General features: G+C 36.5%; 1 protein-coding gene across 2 annotated transcripts in view; it reads right to left on the reverse strand.

The window, feature by feature from the left end:
• The window catches only part of LOC144970161 (G-protein coupled receptor dmsr-1-like), a 45322-nt gene that overhangs the window by 4005 nt on the left and 25060 nt on the right, over positions 1-16257 (reverse strand). Inside the window, exons 2-5 of one of the 2 annotated variants that reach the window (XM_078909511.1) lie at positions 15450-15906; positions 8138-8228; positions 7449-7609; positions 2836-3525 (exon numbers count right to left, since the gene is read on the reverse strand). In XM_078909511.1, the coding sequence (XP_078765637.1) occupies positions 2836-3525; positions 7449-7609; positions 8138-8228; positions 15450-15825 (1318 nt within the window). In that variant the 5' untranslated portion in view covers positions 15826-15906. Of the gene's footprint in view, positions 1-2577; positions 3526-7448; positions 7610-8137; positions 8229-15449; positions 15907-16257 lie in introns of those variants that run through there. The other variant, XM_078909510.1, reaches the window with a different exon arrangement.

A 16257-nucleotide genomic window follows, 5' to 3' on the forward strand; every position in this document is an offset into this window, starting at 1 on the left:
AAAAACATAAACCGTGTTTGGTGCATTGTTCATTTTTGACGATGTTTTATTCAGTTTTGTTTATGCCTTGATGTCATGAGACGAGTGAGGTTCAATGTAAACATTATTGCTCTACGACACAATGCTGGGACAAAGGTTATGAAATCATTATCACATACTTGGCCAATGGCCGCGCTCCACATTGCTTGGCATTTTCTTCCAAAAAAAGCGGATACATCGATACATTGTACCGCTGAATTATGAACGCAGCATAGCCATAAGACACAATACAATCGTGATAAGTACAAAACATTAAGATAAAAAAAGTCTTAGCTAGAAATATTTTGTATTTGCTTCATACATCGATAGATTATAATGACTTCTTAACAGGTCAGAGTGTCTTAAAACCTGACATTTCTTAGAAGAATAGGAATTAAATATTTTTGACGCGTATTGACAAGGCTGATGAGGATTTAGACGTGTTGACAAGTATTAACTCAACTAAATAAATGAGATTAAAGGTTTCTAGTTAAAACTGTTTTAAAAGTGTTTTGCCGGTGTACATTATCCACAATACTATTGCAATACCATATTGTTATTATCCACAATACTCTATATAATCCACACAAATGTCTAAATGATGAACGGAATTATACAGAATATATCACACAGTTGGAACATTCAGGAAATTAATAATCTGTTGATATCCAAGCTTACATTTTGTGAGGAACATAGCAGAAAAAAGTGTTCATTTACATCAGAAATTCGTGAAAATAGCAAAATAACATAAAGTAGTATTCATTAAGAAATATTATGATATTAACAATGAAAAAATAAAGACTCGTTTGATGACGACAATGGTTCTTTTCCCATTGAACCAACCATAATCTTATCAGACATAAAAATTACCCTTGGCTGGTAACGAAGTCACGGAAATAATAAGGTTAAAACGCAACTTATGTAACTGTCAGAAATCCCTGGAGTCGAGGAGGAAGACAGCTTAGACATTCCCCACCCTTCTCCATTGTGAATATATAATATGGTCTGCAAAGGCTGAAAAGTGACGACAAAGATAATCAATATTCTATTTTGTCCCAGAGGAGGGCGAACGATTCATTTGGTTGAGTATTTGACTCATTTTCAAAAGACTGAGGTTCAATTCCAAGTTGCGTTGTAATTCTTTTTCTTATCCTACGCCGTTGCTGTCTCATTTAGATCAACTAGTTGACTGCTATATTCCGGAAAACATCGTATTTAAATAATTGACCAGATAACTCGTCCTTGCGGCTATGTGGTCTAGTGGTATGACACTCGCTTTCGGATCGGAAGGTCCTGGTTGCGAGCCTCGCTAGGCGCATAGTTGAGTCCTTGGAGAAGGCTCTTAACTCACATTCTCTCACCGTATTCAGGTGTAAAATGAGTACCTGGCCGTTAACAGCGTTGTCTCTGTCCGAAAAATAATTGTAACATCGCCTAAATGGCGTCATGTCCCGTCCTAAATGTTAAATGTTGCTGTTGGTCAGGGACCCCTTGTAAAGAGCCTTGAGCACATTTAGTGGATATTGCGCTCTATAAAATCTCATTTTTTTTTCAAATATCTATCGATTTGAAAGGCCCTCGTCTCTGATTGTTTTTGCCAAAAGATTGTTTTTGCCATTAGAGAGTTTTTGCCAAGATAAGGGTCATTTAAATCGATTGATATTTGAAGGAGGAGTTTTCTGGCCAAATTTTTAAATACTTGTTTTCCCAGAGTACGGCGGTTAATTGGTTAATCAGAAAGCATTAAGCAGGAGATGGTCGCCCTATAACGTTTGTAATAGGTAAACTTTTCTATAGTAGATAAGAGGTCAAACCGGGAAAAGCTCAACGTCTGACGGAACGAAATGATTACCGTCACATACAAGGAGGACATATTTCATCTGGCTTCACTCATCTTGTCGTTATCTTGTCGCCAACCACATATTTAGAACCTTAATTAACCTTATAAGTCTGGTGATTTGGAGATAAATACTACAAGACAATAAATAATACATGATGTTTGAAAGCGGTAAGATTAAAAATCGTAACGAATGTTATAAACAATCATTACGCTATTCCTGATAAACAGATAATGATATCATTCCTAATGATATTAGGTTAATAAACATAAGTTGTGACGTCAAACTGTCAAGTATAGTGGTGAGATTATCGGCTTAAAAAAATGTCCTTGTTAACAACGCCACTACCACATTATCTCATTCGTCTGTAGTGTTTCATTCATCCTGTTTTGTCGATAAAGGGGAAACCCGAAACGTCCATTTTATCTGTTCTCGTATATTAAATTGAAGCTTACATTCAATTTCACATTGTTATTTATTTCTTCGAGCTTCGAGCAGCAACATTTACATAACTTAAATTTGCGTTCATTTATCATAATATTTCAAATTTTAAAGCCTGGTAGTCGTCATAGCTACCAAGAATTCATTTTTATGTTTCTACTTGATAAACTCTTGAGACACAAATGGCCCCATGACGTCTTGGAGAACAATGGACAATGACTGACAATGTTGATAAATTTGAAACATTATCTGAATCTTGAAGCCGATGAATCTCATTCATCGGATTCTATTTAATGAATATTTGACAATAGGATGATATTTGATCAAGGGAATGAAACACCATTCATGTGCGTCACTTTCAACAAGGTCACGGTACAGTGATCACGACTTGAGTTGTTAGCCGACATCCCATTCACAGGAAGAGGCAATGATTGTTTGTCTTTGACTTTTTGGAAAGTTTTAGAACCGGAACCTTGTCTTAACTCTTTAGATTCGAAAAGTCTGACGAGTGTTTTTCTAAAGTCACGTGACATGATACAGTAAAGAAGAAAATTAATTCCATTGTTGAAGAGCGCCAGCATATCCATCATATCGCCAAGTGGCATGTACACGTTAATGAAAAAGTTTGGGAGACTAGCAGATAGGATGATTAGAATTGCCTGGGGTAGCTCGCTGATGACGTAAAGAATGATAACAGCGAGTAGCATACGAGTTGTTCGAGCATTGTCTAATGCTCGTCTTGATTTGATTAAAGATGTTGTCCCTCGTTGACTTAACGAAGTCATCGATGTGTGTTTGTTTTGAAAATTATTGTCATTTTTCGAGTTCCCAATCATTGCAGAAACCACCGTTGAAGTGCTCCCACTTCGGCTCTCACGACTCGGCTCTGAAAGTTGGTTATGAACAATAACATCGCTGCTTTGCGGGCGCTCGCAATGTCCATTGCTCACTTCAGACTCAACTTTATATTGCGGATAGTTTCCGTTTTCCTCTGCTTTCACCGATACAATTGGAGGGCAAGTTGACGTCTCGGATGTTCTCTTTATCATCTTGACGTTGGTTCTCAAGGTCTTTAGCAGCAAGCCGCTGTAAACTACCATCAGGATGCAAGGAAGGAGTTTGGCGACTACGCTATGTAGCCATAGATTGAATTGCGTTAAAGGTTGAACGTGAGGTGTGCCGAGATTGAGAGGTTGAATGACGAAAGCAATTGACGTGCCGTTGGTAGCTATGGAAGGAGAAAATATATGAAATAGATTACATATTATAAGATACTCAGACAACTTATGAACAATTTGTATAATTTAAAGGTATAATCACATGTGACAATACTTCCTCGAAACGGAATTATGGGGGGTGGGGGTTAGATGCTCACATTTGAGTTAATAGTCTTGAGTTAAGTTTATATGTTTTTATGAAGGACAATAGATGGAGTTTCGTGGAACGACAAACACTAAAATATCACATTTCTTGTCATTTCAACGTTAAAATCACTATTTAGCATCCTGTGCACTCTAACATAGGCTAGGCTAGTGCCGTCTTGGAAGAAGGATTGCATTTCATGTGTGTAAACTTATACGTGTGTCTCGTACTCTGAAAAAAAAACAAAACAACAACAACACATTTTAAACGTTTTGGCCAGAAAAATCGACTTTTATATATCGACTGATTAAAGTCAACCCCATCTTGTCAGAATCTCTCAACCCTGCGACTTCAAGAGTGTCCAATGTTTGAAAGTATTTGACTGGATGGAGACCATTTTTAATCGATCAATGCTGGAAGGACGAGTTTCTGGCCACAAATCTAAAAAACGTTTTGGACTTTTTTGTCCAGATATGGCAATTCGTGAGTGTGTGCTAGAATGACCTTCATGTCCAATGCTGTAACCGTTGCCATTTTGACAAAATCAAGCAGTGGACACGGTCAGTCTCTGGATAGATATCCAAGAGCAAAGCTCATTTCTATCTTTAATTTCAGAGTTGTGTTACTGAGTTAAGTGTTTTATCTCCTTTGACTCAGGTGTAGGAAAGTAAAACAAAACAAAGTTGGCACCTAACAGGCGACACTTACGAAGCCGAAATCAAATGGTATCCTGAATATCTGAAATGGTGTGTATGCCAGACAAGACGAAAAGAAAAATACAAGAAGATATCTTCCTAAAAAATCGGGCACAAATTTTCTGTTATTTATCTTACACCAGTAACAGCTCCCTAATAATGTTTGCTATGGTATTCTGAGAGCTCTTGAAAATCAAACTAGCTTCGAGTGTTTATTTTTAAGATAGACGTATCGGTTAGCGATATCGATTTAAGCATTAAGTACATTATTATTTCAGGAACGAAGAAGAAAACAAATTTGTTTTGACTCAAAATAGTTGGCGCACGATTTGAAAAACATTCGGTTGTTTTTGTGTTTGCTTACAGTGTGTATTTAGGATCAGGGTGGAAAAAACATAATTCGGTTTTAAAGGAGCAAGATTTCTATTCAAGGTTTTATGAGATTCATATCAAACAAATGATTGTTCTTTTAATTTTCGAATTATAATTGCTGGAATGTTTATTGTCTTTCCTAATGATGATATTACAAAGGATTCGTAATGGTTTCGAGTTGGATATTACGAAATTTAGAATCGATAAAATGCGAGGACAGATAAATATCATTTTGAATTTGAAAAGATTTTGATTGCGTATTAACCAGTTAATTATCGTCCTCTGGAAAAAACTCATATTTTAAACATTGTTCAGAAAACTCAAATCTCAAATATGGATTGATTTAAAATGACTCATCCCCTCACAAACTTCCAAACTTGGAATCTTCTTTACAGTTCCAGGTTTGAGAATTTTGTCAAGGTGAAGGACATTTCAATTGGAAGGACACGTTTTCTGGCCAAAAACGTTTTTCCCCATAGAACAGAGTAATGAGGCACTCCCTAATAGACAATTTAATCCTTGGGCCAATCTGTACAGAGTTTCAATTCAAAAGATATAGAATGAATTTATTGATTAAAAAAGAAACCTTTCAAAATATCACAGTGAAAAGAGAAAATCAGTCAGTTGCTTTTTTGAGGGGTTATCTTTTTCAGGCAAACCTTTCTACATAAATTCAAATTTTAAAAAATAATCTAGTCTTTTTCAGACGACATGAAGCAGCTGGTAATGTCTGATTCATGTAAAAGTACAATCTAAAACCCTGATTACAGAAGCATGATTTTTGTGATGTTTGCAATATCTTTATTATCGTTTGAGATGTTCCAATCCGGTAAACAAACAATGTCGGGGATTTAGCCCTCAGGACACATATGTAATGGAATTTCTTATTTAAGATATGTCTTGCTAATAATTTTTTTGTCGGTTTTTTATTGTATAGACTCGAACGAAAAATTATATTCGACTCTAAGGAGCAGAGTGAGGAGATGCTCGGGGCAATAAAGCATATTCAGCTCGAGTGATTGACATCTCTTATACAGACAGATGGCTTAAAACATTGAAGGATAGATGAGGATTGGAGGAGAGAGAAATAGATAAGAAGGAAGAGAAAATGAGATATGGACACGGAGTATTTGATAGATAAACGGATGGAGGTATAGATATAGACGAATAGGCAGAAGGGTAAAGAATGAAAGATATTAAGTGGTGAAATGATACAAATATACTATTAACTCTCTCCTTACTGGCCATTTTCCGGATTTTCCCCAAAACTTCCCATCCAATCTATACAAAAATATATTTTTTCACTCAAACACATAATCTGTTTGTTCTTGCTATACATAGGGTCTATGTTTATTTGCTAAAGGAGGTCTTCAATACAGTGGTAATATACTTTAATTATAGCAAACATTTTTGTTCAAATATTATGATGTACAAAAGAAATTAGAAGGACAAAAAAGTTGGCTATATCGTAACAAATTTGACAATTTTCCTATGGGTGGTAAGGAGAGGGTTAACCCAGATAGATAGATAGATAGATAGATAGATAGATAGATAGATAGATAGATAGATAGATGGATAGAGAGATAGATAAAATGATTGATAGATAGATTTATAGATTGATTGTTGTATATCAAGCCGACACCCAAAATTACCAAAAGTCATAAACCAGATATTTTTAAGAAACAGATTTTCTTATTTATTTATTGATATTTATAGTAAAAGTTGGCACCATCTTAATCTGAGTATGTGACCCATGGTCGCAAAGCGGTATAATGTCGGGATGACCTAGATGCGGAAATTGAATTTATAGACAAAAACATGAAACTTTGGGTTCATAAATAAATGCTATGCTGAAGAATGAAAAACATTTCTTACATCGCAAAACTGAACATTGGTATTTCCTGACATTTTAAGTCTAAAGTCACTTTTTGGGGTCCAAGTTATCCAGACATAATACCATTTTGAGACGATGGGTCACAAATACCTGTAATAAATATTTTGTGACCAATATGAATAACAAGGTGTTTGTTTTCCCGTGAGGTATGACTGTGTTAAACAATAATTTGAAAAGATGCGGATAAAACAGTGCCCGATAAACCAGAAAGAAAAATACGAGAAAGGAATCATCCCCCTAAATATTTGCCTGCCTTTGACGACGTTCCCTGAAAGAATTAATATCACGCATTTCAAATTCTGGCCATAAAATACCGTCCATTAATCATCTAACGATTAGAATGACCCTCATCTTGTCAAAAACTGTCAAATCTGAGCCTTGCGCGCTATGCGGTCTTGTGGTATGACACTCGCTTTTGGATCGGAAGGTCCTGGGTTTGAGCCTCGCTCGACGCATAGTTGATTCCTTGGAAAATACTCCTTACTCACATTCTCTCACTATACTCAGGTGTAAAATGATTACCTGGCCGTTAACAACGTTGTCTCTGTCGGAAAACATTGTAATATCGCCTAACAGGCGTCATGTCTCGTTCTATATGTTAACTGTTGCTGTTGGCCAGGGACGCTTTGTAAAGCGCTTGAGCACGTTTAGTGGATATCGCGCTATATAGAAGCTCAAGTTTGAGAGTTCTTGCCATAATGAAATTAATTTTAATCGATCAATGCTTGGAGGAGGACTTATCTGGCCAAAATTTTAAATACGTGTGTTTTTTCGTCTTCTTCAGAGCACGGCATTTTGGCAGTGCTAATAAAATGTTGATTTAATTACCTTCATCGTGCATAGGTTCGGCCATAAGATTGTTCATGAGATAGTTGGGGACCATGACCACTACAGAAAGAACAACCACCACAAAGACAGCAATGCGGGCTCTTACAAGTCGCCGAATGCGGGTTAAGTGTCCTTTTGCTGGTAGGAAGATGTGTTTGTATCTGTAGAAGGATAAGAATTGTCGTGGTGTAAAATGGCGTATTTATACATATACTTTTATAGTGGAAATAGTGTTGATTATGTTGATGCTGAAAGACTTCGACAACGACGACAATGATGAGGATGAAAATAATAATGATGATGGTGATGATGATTGTGGTGGTGGTGGTGATGATGGTGGTGATGATGATGATGATGATTATGATGATGATGATGGTGATGATGATGATGATGATAATGATGATGATGATGATGATGATGCTGATGATGGTGATGATTGTAATGACAATGATGATGACGACGACGATGATGATGATGATGAGATGATGATGATGATGATGATGATGATGATGGTGATGGTGATGGTGGTGGTAATGATTATAATGACAATGATGATGATGATGATGATGATGATGATGATGATGATGATGATGATGATGATGATGATGATGAAGATGAGCATTAGAAAGTGAAAGCTAAGGACAACAAGGTTTAGCTTAACGATACATCTGTATAGAGTTTGTACATACCGGAACATAGCGAGAGTGACTCCAAGCCAATTTGCGATAGTGTGTGTTGTTGCTGTGAAGTCGACATGGACAATGAGAAACGTCATCCAGCCTAAAAAGAGAAGAGGACAAATATTGTAACCATGTGGATAGCTTATCTGGAAAGGAAAAGAAAGGTGATATAAAAAGATAGATAGATGGAGAGAACGAAAGAGAGAGAGAGAGAGAGAGAGAGAGAGAGAGAGGGAGAGAGAGAGAGAGAGATAGATAGATAGATAGATAGTTAGAGAGAGAGAGATAAATAGATGGATAGATAGAAAGAAAGAAACGGATATATATATATAGCTTGATAGATAGAAAGGCATATTGATAGATAGAGAGATAGATAGATAGATAGATAGATAGATAGATAGATAGATAGATAGATAGATAGATAGATAGAGAGAGAGAGAGGAAGAGAGAGAGATAGAGTGAGAGAGAAATAATGAAAGAAAGAAAGAAAGAAAGAAAGAAAGAGAGAGAGAGAGAGAGAGAGAGAGAGAGAAAGAGAGATAGATAGATAGATAGATAGATAGAGAGAGAGAGAGAGAGAGAGAGAGAGAGAGAGATGAGTGCGATGTCACATGTCCAGTACTTAACAATGGTCATGAATCGAAGTTTATTTAAGCATCAAATAAATGAAATCCCCATGAAGAAACAGCCAGAACGCACGAAAATTCAAGTTTAACAACATAAAACCAATAAACATATTTTCAAATTGTAACAAAAAAGTAATGAGAGGAAAATGAAAACAAAAGTTATAGTATCAGAAAAAATAGCAACAAATATTCAAAACCCCCTCCTACTATTTCCGACACTGCCTAGTAATCCTAAATCATTTGAACAAAAGAGTATAATATATCAACTTAAAAATAAATAAGAACGATATCCATAAAAAAAACTATCAACCTTTTCTTACTTAAAAACGTATAAAACCACAGATTGCATTTGTTTTCTGCTGAGGAAGGGATTCAGTCTGAAGCTTTCTTGCTGCATAATATTTTATTCATATTGCGGTTTTATATTTACATTTTGAGCAATGTTGATACGTTCGACAGCTTCGGGCAGCTTTCTGCTCACCTTCCTCCATTATCGGCGAGGACAACATAATACGTGGTATTTAGGAGGTATGTAGCCCAGATATTTCCAGCGACATTTGTATGTAAAATATATGTTTTAAAAATCTTGAATTGGTTTGCTCTTAGTCATGTGCCATTATTTTATGTTGTGAATAAATCAAGTCACCTCAAGGTATTTTTTAAAGTCTCCGAGTTCTGACATTTGACACACGAAGACGGGCCATGAGATGACCTACGAGTCTTTTTATTTTCCATCATCTGACAAGGCCTATTTATGTCAGTCATTTGCGTCACTCCAAATGTCATAGACCTTACGCTCTTCCAACGCCAAAAAAAAAAAAAAAACCAACGGTTTCATAATGAGAGAAAGAGCAAAATACTCTAATTGGACATGGCTGCAAGGCTTCCACCATTTTGGTGATGGCGTTGCAAGATTTTGTCTCTCGAAACAACCATCTAAAATGACGATATGAAAAAAACAGAATGAGAAAAAAATAATCTTTGTAATGTTACTCCATTAGGAGATTGGAGATTTGGAACAGGACAAACATCATTAATGAAAATAAAAGAATACGCCTTTACGCTAGTTCTGCCAATCCTTATGTACAACTGTGGTACGTGGGGTCTTAAAAAAATTTGAACACCCTGGACTCCCTTCATCGCAAACAATTGAGACGAGTTATTGGGGTACATTAACCAGACAAAATCAGTAATGAGGATGTATATGACAGATGCAGAGTACAACCAGTCAGTACGCGTATAGAGAAACGAAGACGGAAACTGTTCGGACACGTGCTCCGACGAGATGAAAATATTCCAGCACAATCCTCAATGGATGATTACTTCAAACAAGGAGCCAAATACAGAGGGCGTACACCAACTTCACTTCCAACAGCATTGAATCAAGATCTCAAAAAATATCACATACGTTTAGTAACAACAACCGAAGAACTGATTTCAACAACACAAGGAAACATCCAACTGCCTCAGCACCTTAACACACATGATGACATTCTAAAGCCAAGAACACTTGCTCGAGACAGAGATTTATGGAGGCAGATTACTAACGGGATTAAAGAAACAGACTGACAAACTCGAAGTGACACACACATTCACGGCAAGCGTCAATAGAGACTGCGCAGCCATTTTTAGTTATTTATTTATTAGGAGATATTTGTTTCATGGGATCATTGCCTTAGTACTTTTAGGGAGAATACAGAAGAAGAAGAAAACAGATCAGTAATTTAGTAAATAATAGAACTAAAACAAAACACCCAAACACCTCAGAGATTTATATGTATATTTTTTATTGCATTGCAAGACTACTTCGTGACAACACACGATCTCTCTTCACCATCACTACCTCTGTTCTTCTTTCGTTCCAAGTGGCAATATAAAAAATGGAGAATAAAGAAGCAAGAGGCATAGCAAGAGGCTATGATATTTGATAAACAATAAAACTAAAAACCAATCACCGTTCGGGGCATTAATTATTTTAATTATTAAAAAAAGATTTTTAGTATTTCCCGATGATTACATAACGTTATTTATTTATTTCCTCATTTCCCCACTCTCCCTTTCTCCATATCGTTCCATGTGTCTACCTTTTTCATTCCAAGTCTCATTGTTAATAGGGGAGAATAAGGAAAGTAAAAAGGAGGCTCAAATAATTAAGAAACAACATGATTAAAACAAAAAGCCCTTGAGACATTTTGTAGAATTTCTTTTGTATCCCTGAACTCTTCATAACAAAACTCCTATACCCTTTTCCCATAAATATAACATTTCTGACGTCACCCTGCTCTTTGTTATTGTTTTTCAGACCGTCTGTTCGAAGCAGCTCAGCAGTGATTTGATTCATGAAAAAGAAATATCAGAAAAAAAGTGTGTTGAGACAGCAATTGACAAGCAGGAAGAAAAATAGATGAAAACTGAAAGAGATGGCGCGGATAAAGGGAGGGTATTAAAAAAAAAGAATTGAAATAAAAGATTAGCAAAGAAGAGAATCTCAAACTGAAACATTTCCCTTAGATAGCCTTGTCACTGAGAATGGCATTTAAGAAGTATGTAGCCCAGATTTCGGCAGATACATCCTTCGAAGATGCGGTGGAATGAAGAGACATACTATCTGATAAGGCTGTCACTCCACGCCGAACTAGGCATTTCCATGTCACATTCGAGAATAAGCGCGGGTAAGTAAAACTGGACGATGATGATGATTTTTATGAGCTTCTAAATCATCCCAATAAAATCCCAGTTTGAAGCGATGGGTCGCATATATAAAATTTGGGATATGTTCCTTTATTCTATTCAGGGGAATAGATATATTATAGCCTATAGTTTCAAAGAGAGTGTAAGTAATATCTTCTTTTTTGCTTATAATCTTAACTATAATATAATGATAATATTCTCTTTATTCACCACACAGAAGAAATTTGTCTTTGGGGTCTATTCTTTAGGGTAAAATTCTATATATACATTTTGTTACAATCTACGGGCTTTAAGCCTCAAAAAAACATATAAAACACCACCCTTGACAATCCCAGATGAACCACATGACATTTCAGTTTCAGTATATTTATACCGGCAAATGTCTTAATCCTCCATCTTCTACTGGTATTAACATTTGTTCCTCTATTTGTATGGTATCTGGGTTATAACATTTCATAAGTCCATGTAGAATTTCAATCAATTCCCAGCTATTTCATCTTGATATAGTTACTTAATACCAAAAGAAAAAAAAACAACAAAAAACAAAAACAAAATAAAAACAACAAAAACAATTATTCGTCAGAAAAATTCAATCTCCCCTCTCCCATATAAAAAAAAAACAAAACAAAAACTAAACAGACCAAACGACAACCAAAAATAAAACAACAAAAGAAACAAAACAAACCCCAACCCCCCCCCCAAAAAAAAAATACAAGAAAAAAAAGAAAACAAACACAAACAAAAGAAAAAAAAGAAAAGAAAAAAGAAAACAAGTATAAAGACAGACTTACCACATCAAACCCTAAATTTTAAGGTAACATTTTCACATCAAACTACTAAAATATAATTACAGCGTGACACGTTAAGGGGAAAAAAAAAAAGATATGAAAATAACTCAAAACCAAATTTTTTCCTTTGTTTTTTTTTCTTTCAAAGCCTATACTTTTCTAAATATTCAACCCATCTCCATTTACATTATAATGGGCCAGTCTTAACGGTCCTTTGAAAACAAAATTAAATTATTAATTTAGAACTACATAATCCTATCGGCGTGTGTTATGCACGTTTTAAAATTTAATGGGTGAGTAAAGAAATTTAATTTTGGTCGTAAGTCTTTGTCGAAAAGGTTACAAAAAGCATGACCTCTAACAACCTAACGGGATTAAACCATCATAAGGTAAAAGACAATTTGATTAGTTTAACGTTGTGATGGCCTTTAAATTGTGTAAAGCCTGGTTAAACTCATAAAGCTATACCAAAAACATCTTTACTTCAGTAATCAATTTTGTTGTTTTATTTATGCACATCTAGCCAATATCCATTGAAATCTTCAAAGCATTGTTATTTATTTACTTCATCTAAGCTCTTTGAAAATTCACACACACACACACACACACACACACACTTACACGCACACACATACACACACACATCTACAAAGAAACCCGCTTTCGGATCGGAAAGACCTGGGTTCGAGCCTCGCTCGGCGCATAGATGAGTCCTTGGAAAAGTCTCTTTACTCACATTCTCTCATCCTACTCAGGTGTAAAATGAGTACCTGGCCGTTAACAGCGTCTCTGTCGAAAAAATTGTAACATCGTCTAATAGGCGTATTGTCTCGTTCTACATGTTACGTGTTGCTGTCGGTCAGGGACCCTTTGTAAAACGCGTTGAGCACATTAAGTGGATATTGCACTATATAAAAGCTCAAGTTAAAAAAAAATTGTTGGGTACGATTGGACACGAAAAAATATTAATTCATTATGCTTTTTGGTATTTGATTATCATCATCACCATTTTCATCATTATCTTCATCATCATCATCATCATCATCATCATCATCATCATCATCATCATCATCATCATCATCATCATCATCGTCATCATCATCATCATATTCATCATCATCATCATTATCATCATCATCATCATCATTTTCATCATCGTCACCATCGTCATCATCGTCATCATAGTCATTATCCTCCTCCTCCTCCTCCTCGTCCTTCTCGTCGTCCTCCTTCTCCTCCTCCTCATCATCATCATCATCGTCACTTCGTCATCATCGCCATCATAGTCATTATCTCCTCCTCCCCCTCCTCCTTCTCCTCCTCCTCCTCCTCCTTATCATCATCATCATTATCATCGTCACCACCACCACCACCACCACAACCACCACCACCACCACCACCACCACCACAACCACCACCACCACCACCACCAACACCACCAACAACACCACCACCACCACCACTACCACCATCATCATAATCATCATCATCATCATCATCATCATCGTTATCATCATTAACAACAGCAATAACAACAACAACAACATCAACAGCGTAAACAAACTGGGCCAAATATAGCCTATTATTTCTTCTCTTCACTTGTTACAATTTATTTTGTTAGCTCGAGAATAATTCAATTTCATTATGGATATAAAGAAGGATTTTTATGAAACACACATACACACACACACACATACACATACATATATCCATATCTACATACACAAACACACTCCCTCACTCTCTCTTTCTCTCTCTCTCTCTCTCTCTCTCTCTCTCTCTCTCTCTCTATCTCAATCTCTTTCCCACTCCCTTTCACTCTTTATTTCTCCCCTCTTCTTTTTTTTCTCTCTCTCTCTCTCTCTCTCTCTCTCTCTCTCTCTTATCCTCCCTTCTTCTCTCTCTCTCATCCATCCTCCCCTCCCCTTTCTCACTCTCTTCCAATTGACATCAGATAATGAATATATATTTAACGAAATCGCATGTTTCAAAATTTTCTGTAAAATAATTAGACTATTATCCACCACAAGCACGAGGCAAACACATGATATTGTGTAATATTTACTTTTGAAATTGGATCCCACAATTGTATGAAAAACATTGCAATATTTCCTCATGATATTTGGCTGTTTTGTGCTGTTTACTTTGTCAACAGAATTAATATCACATTCTATTAAGAGACGAGTAGTTTATTAACGGACTTGAAGCAGGAGTTTATCTCGGTGTCTGTAGCATTAAACGGACAACAGAAGTTGCCTGTAAATCATTCGATATGGGTAGGACGAAAAGTGTGTTCCGCCAGATCAAACAAACCCAGCTACCCAATCACTGCTTGATGAACAAGGATGCAATCCCAGTCCTTTTGCGTCCGAAACAAGTGCTCCAGCAACTGAGCTATCGGGACTCCCAATGAGAGTAGAACCTTGCATTAAAAATGACTAGTTATTATTGCTATTTTTTGCATTTTTGCTAAGAATGTGCATCTGCAGTAATAATCAATTTAGTTGATTCAGTTGCTTTGTATGAAATAATATTACACTAGCCAATGCGTAGAAAACACGCAGATATTTAGGCCATCGACAACAGGTTTGGAAACATCATTTAAGGTAACGTTTGATTAATCCACACGTTCGTCCCTGCCCATCACGTTTGCGTGTCGTAAAATGGAATGACTCCTTATAATTCTATTTACACAGTACATAGATGTAACTCTGTTCTGACTTGTAACAAAACAAAAATGGAATGACAGATTGGTAAAATCTAACGACAAAAACCAAGCAGTTTATAAAAAGGATTTCCTACTTTTTTTTTTTACGACATTTAGTATATTTACTGATGAGTAAATGTGTGAATCAATCGAACGTTGTTGCCGTTACCTTGAAAGGAATGTAAAAAAAACGTGAGTGGAGCAGGCAATTGTGTTGGTAACAACAAGAGATGAAGTGAGTAGGAAAGTGCCAGAAGACAATAGAGAATAAATATTTTTTTGCATCGTGGATAGCTCATACGGTAGAGTCCCGCTCTCACCGGCCAGGTGGAGCTGTCGTACCAGTAAGGTCGCGGGTTCAAACCCCCATCACCGCCGCGAAATTAAAAAAAAAATTTCTATTGTCTTCTGGCACTTTCTTACTCACTTCATCTCTTGTTGTAAGATATATAAAACTCAAGACATGCATATTATACTATTTTACCATTTTTATCCGGTCTAAGTCTTACCTAATGTGTTTTTCTGCGGCGAGAGCTCCCATGGAGTGTAGAAGCAGTAAAAATGGAGGGAGAAAGGCACGTATGAGGCCATAGTGAGTAGGTCAAACACAGCCAGCCAGGTCAAAATGGAATTAACAGGTGTGCGCATGTGCGGACGGGTCAAGACGAAGACGTTGAGGACATTCATTGGAATTCCAAAGGCACACACGAGAAGGCTGAGCTCTCCATGGACTTCGGTGTATGTATTTGTAATTTTCTCTAGCTGAGAGAATTCGTGAGGGGGGTAATGTGGTCCAACAAAACTTGAGTTGGCCGTTGCCATGGCGTTGAAGAACGGATGTTGTTGCGAGCAGACGCAAGGTCCCATACCTTCGCTACTTGACATTTTTAAAGCGTTACGTGTATTCAAACCCTGGATTCAGTAGCTCTTGATGAAGAAAAGATTTTAAACGGCTGTACTATTGACCTGTTGACGAAAAAAAATAACAATAAAGAAATTTATTATAAAGGTTAGAAGATAAGTTTTATATTTAATCGAATTGAACTTTTATATGGCGCAATATTCACTAAAAGATATGAAGTGAGTAGAAAAGTGCCAGAAGACAATAGAGAATAAAAATTTTTTTTCCGCGGCGGTGGTGGGGTTTGAACCTGCGACCTTATTGGTACGACAACTCCGCCTGGCAGGTGAGAGCGTGGCTCTACCGTGTGAGCTATCCACGAACACAAAAATATTCGTTTCAAACCCAAAGTCATTTCTAGATCCCTCTCTCACCCACTTCTTGAGATCGCCGATTCGTTCACCACCATCGCGAAG

The sequence above is a fragment of the Berghia stephanieae genome, chromosome 4 (genome assembly GCF_034508935.2).
Source record: "Berghia stephanieae isolate SIO BIC M18660-M18661 chromosome 4, UCSD_Bste_1.3, whole genome shotgun sequence".
NCBI classification, from domain to species: Eukaryota; Metazoa; Mollusca; class Gastropoda; order Nudibranchia; family Aeolidiidae; genus Berghia; species Berghia stephanieae.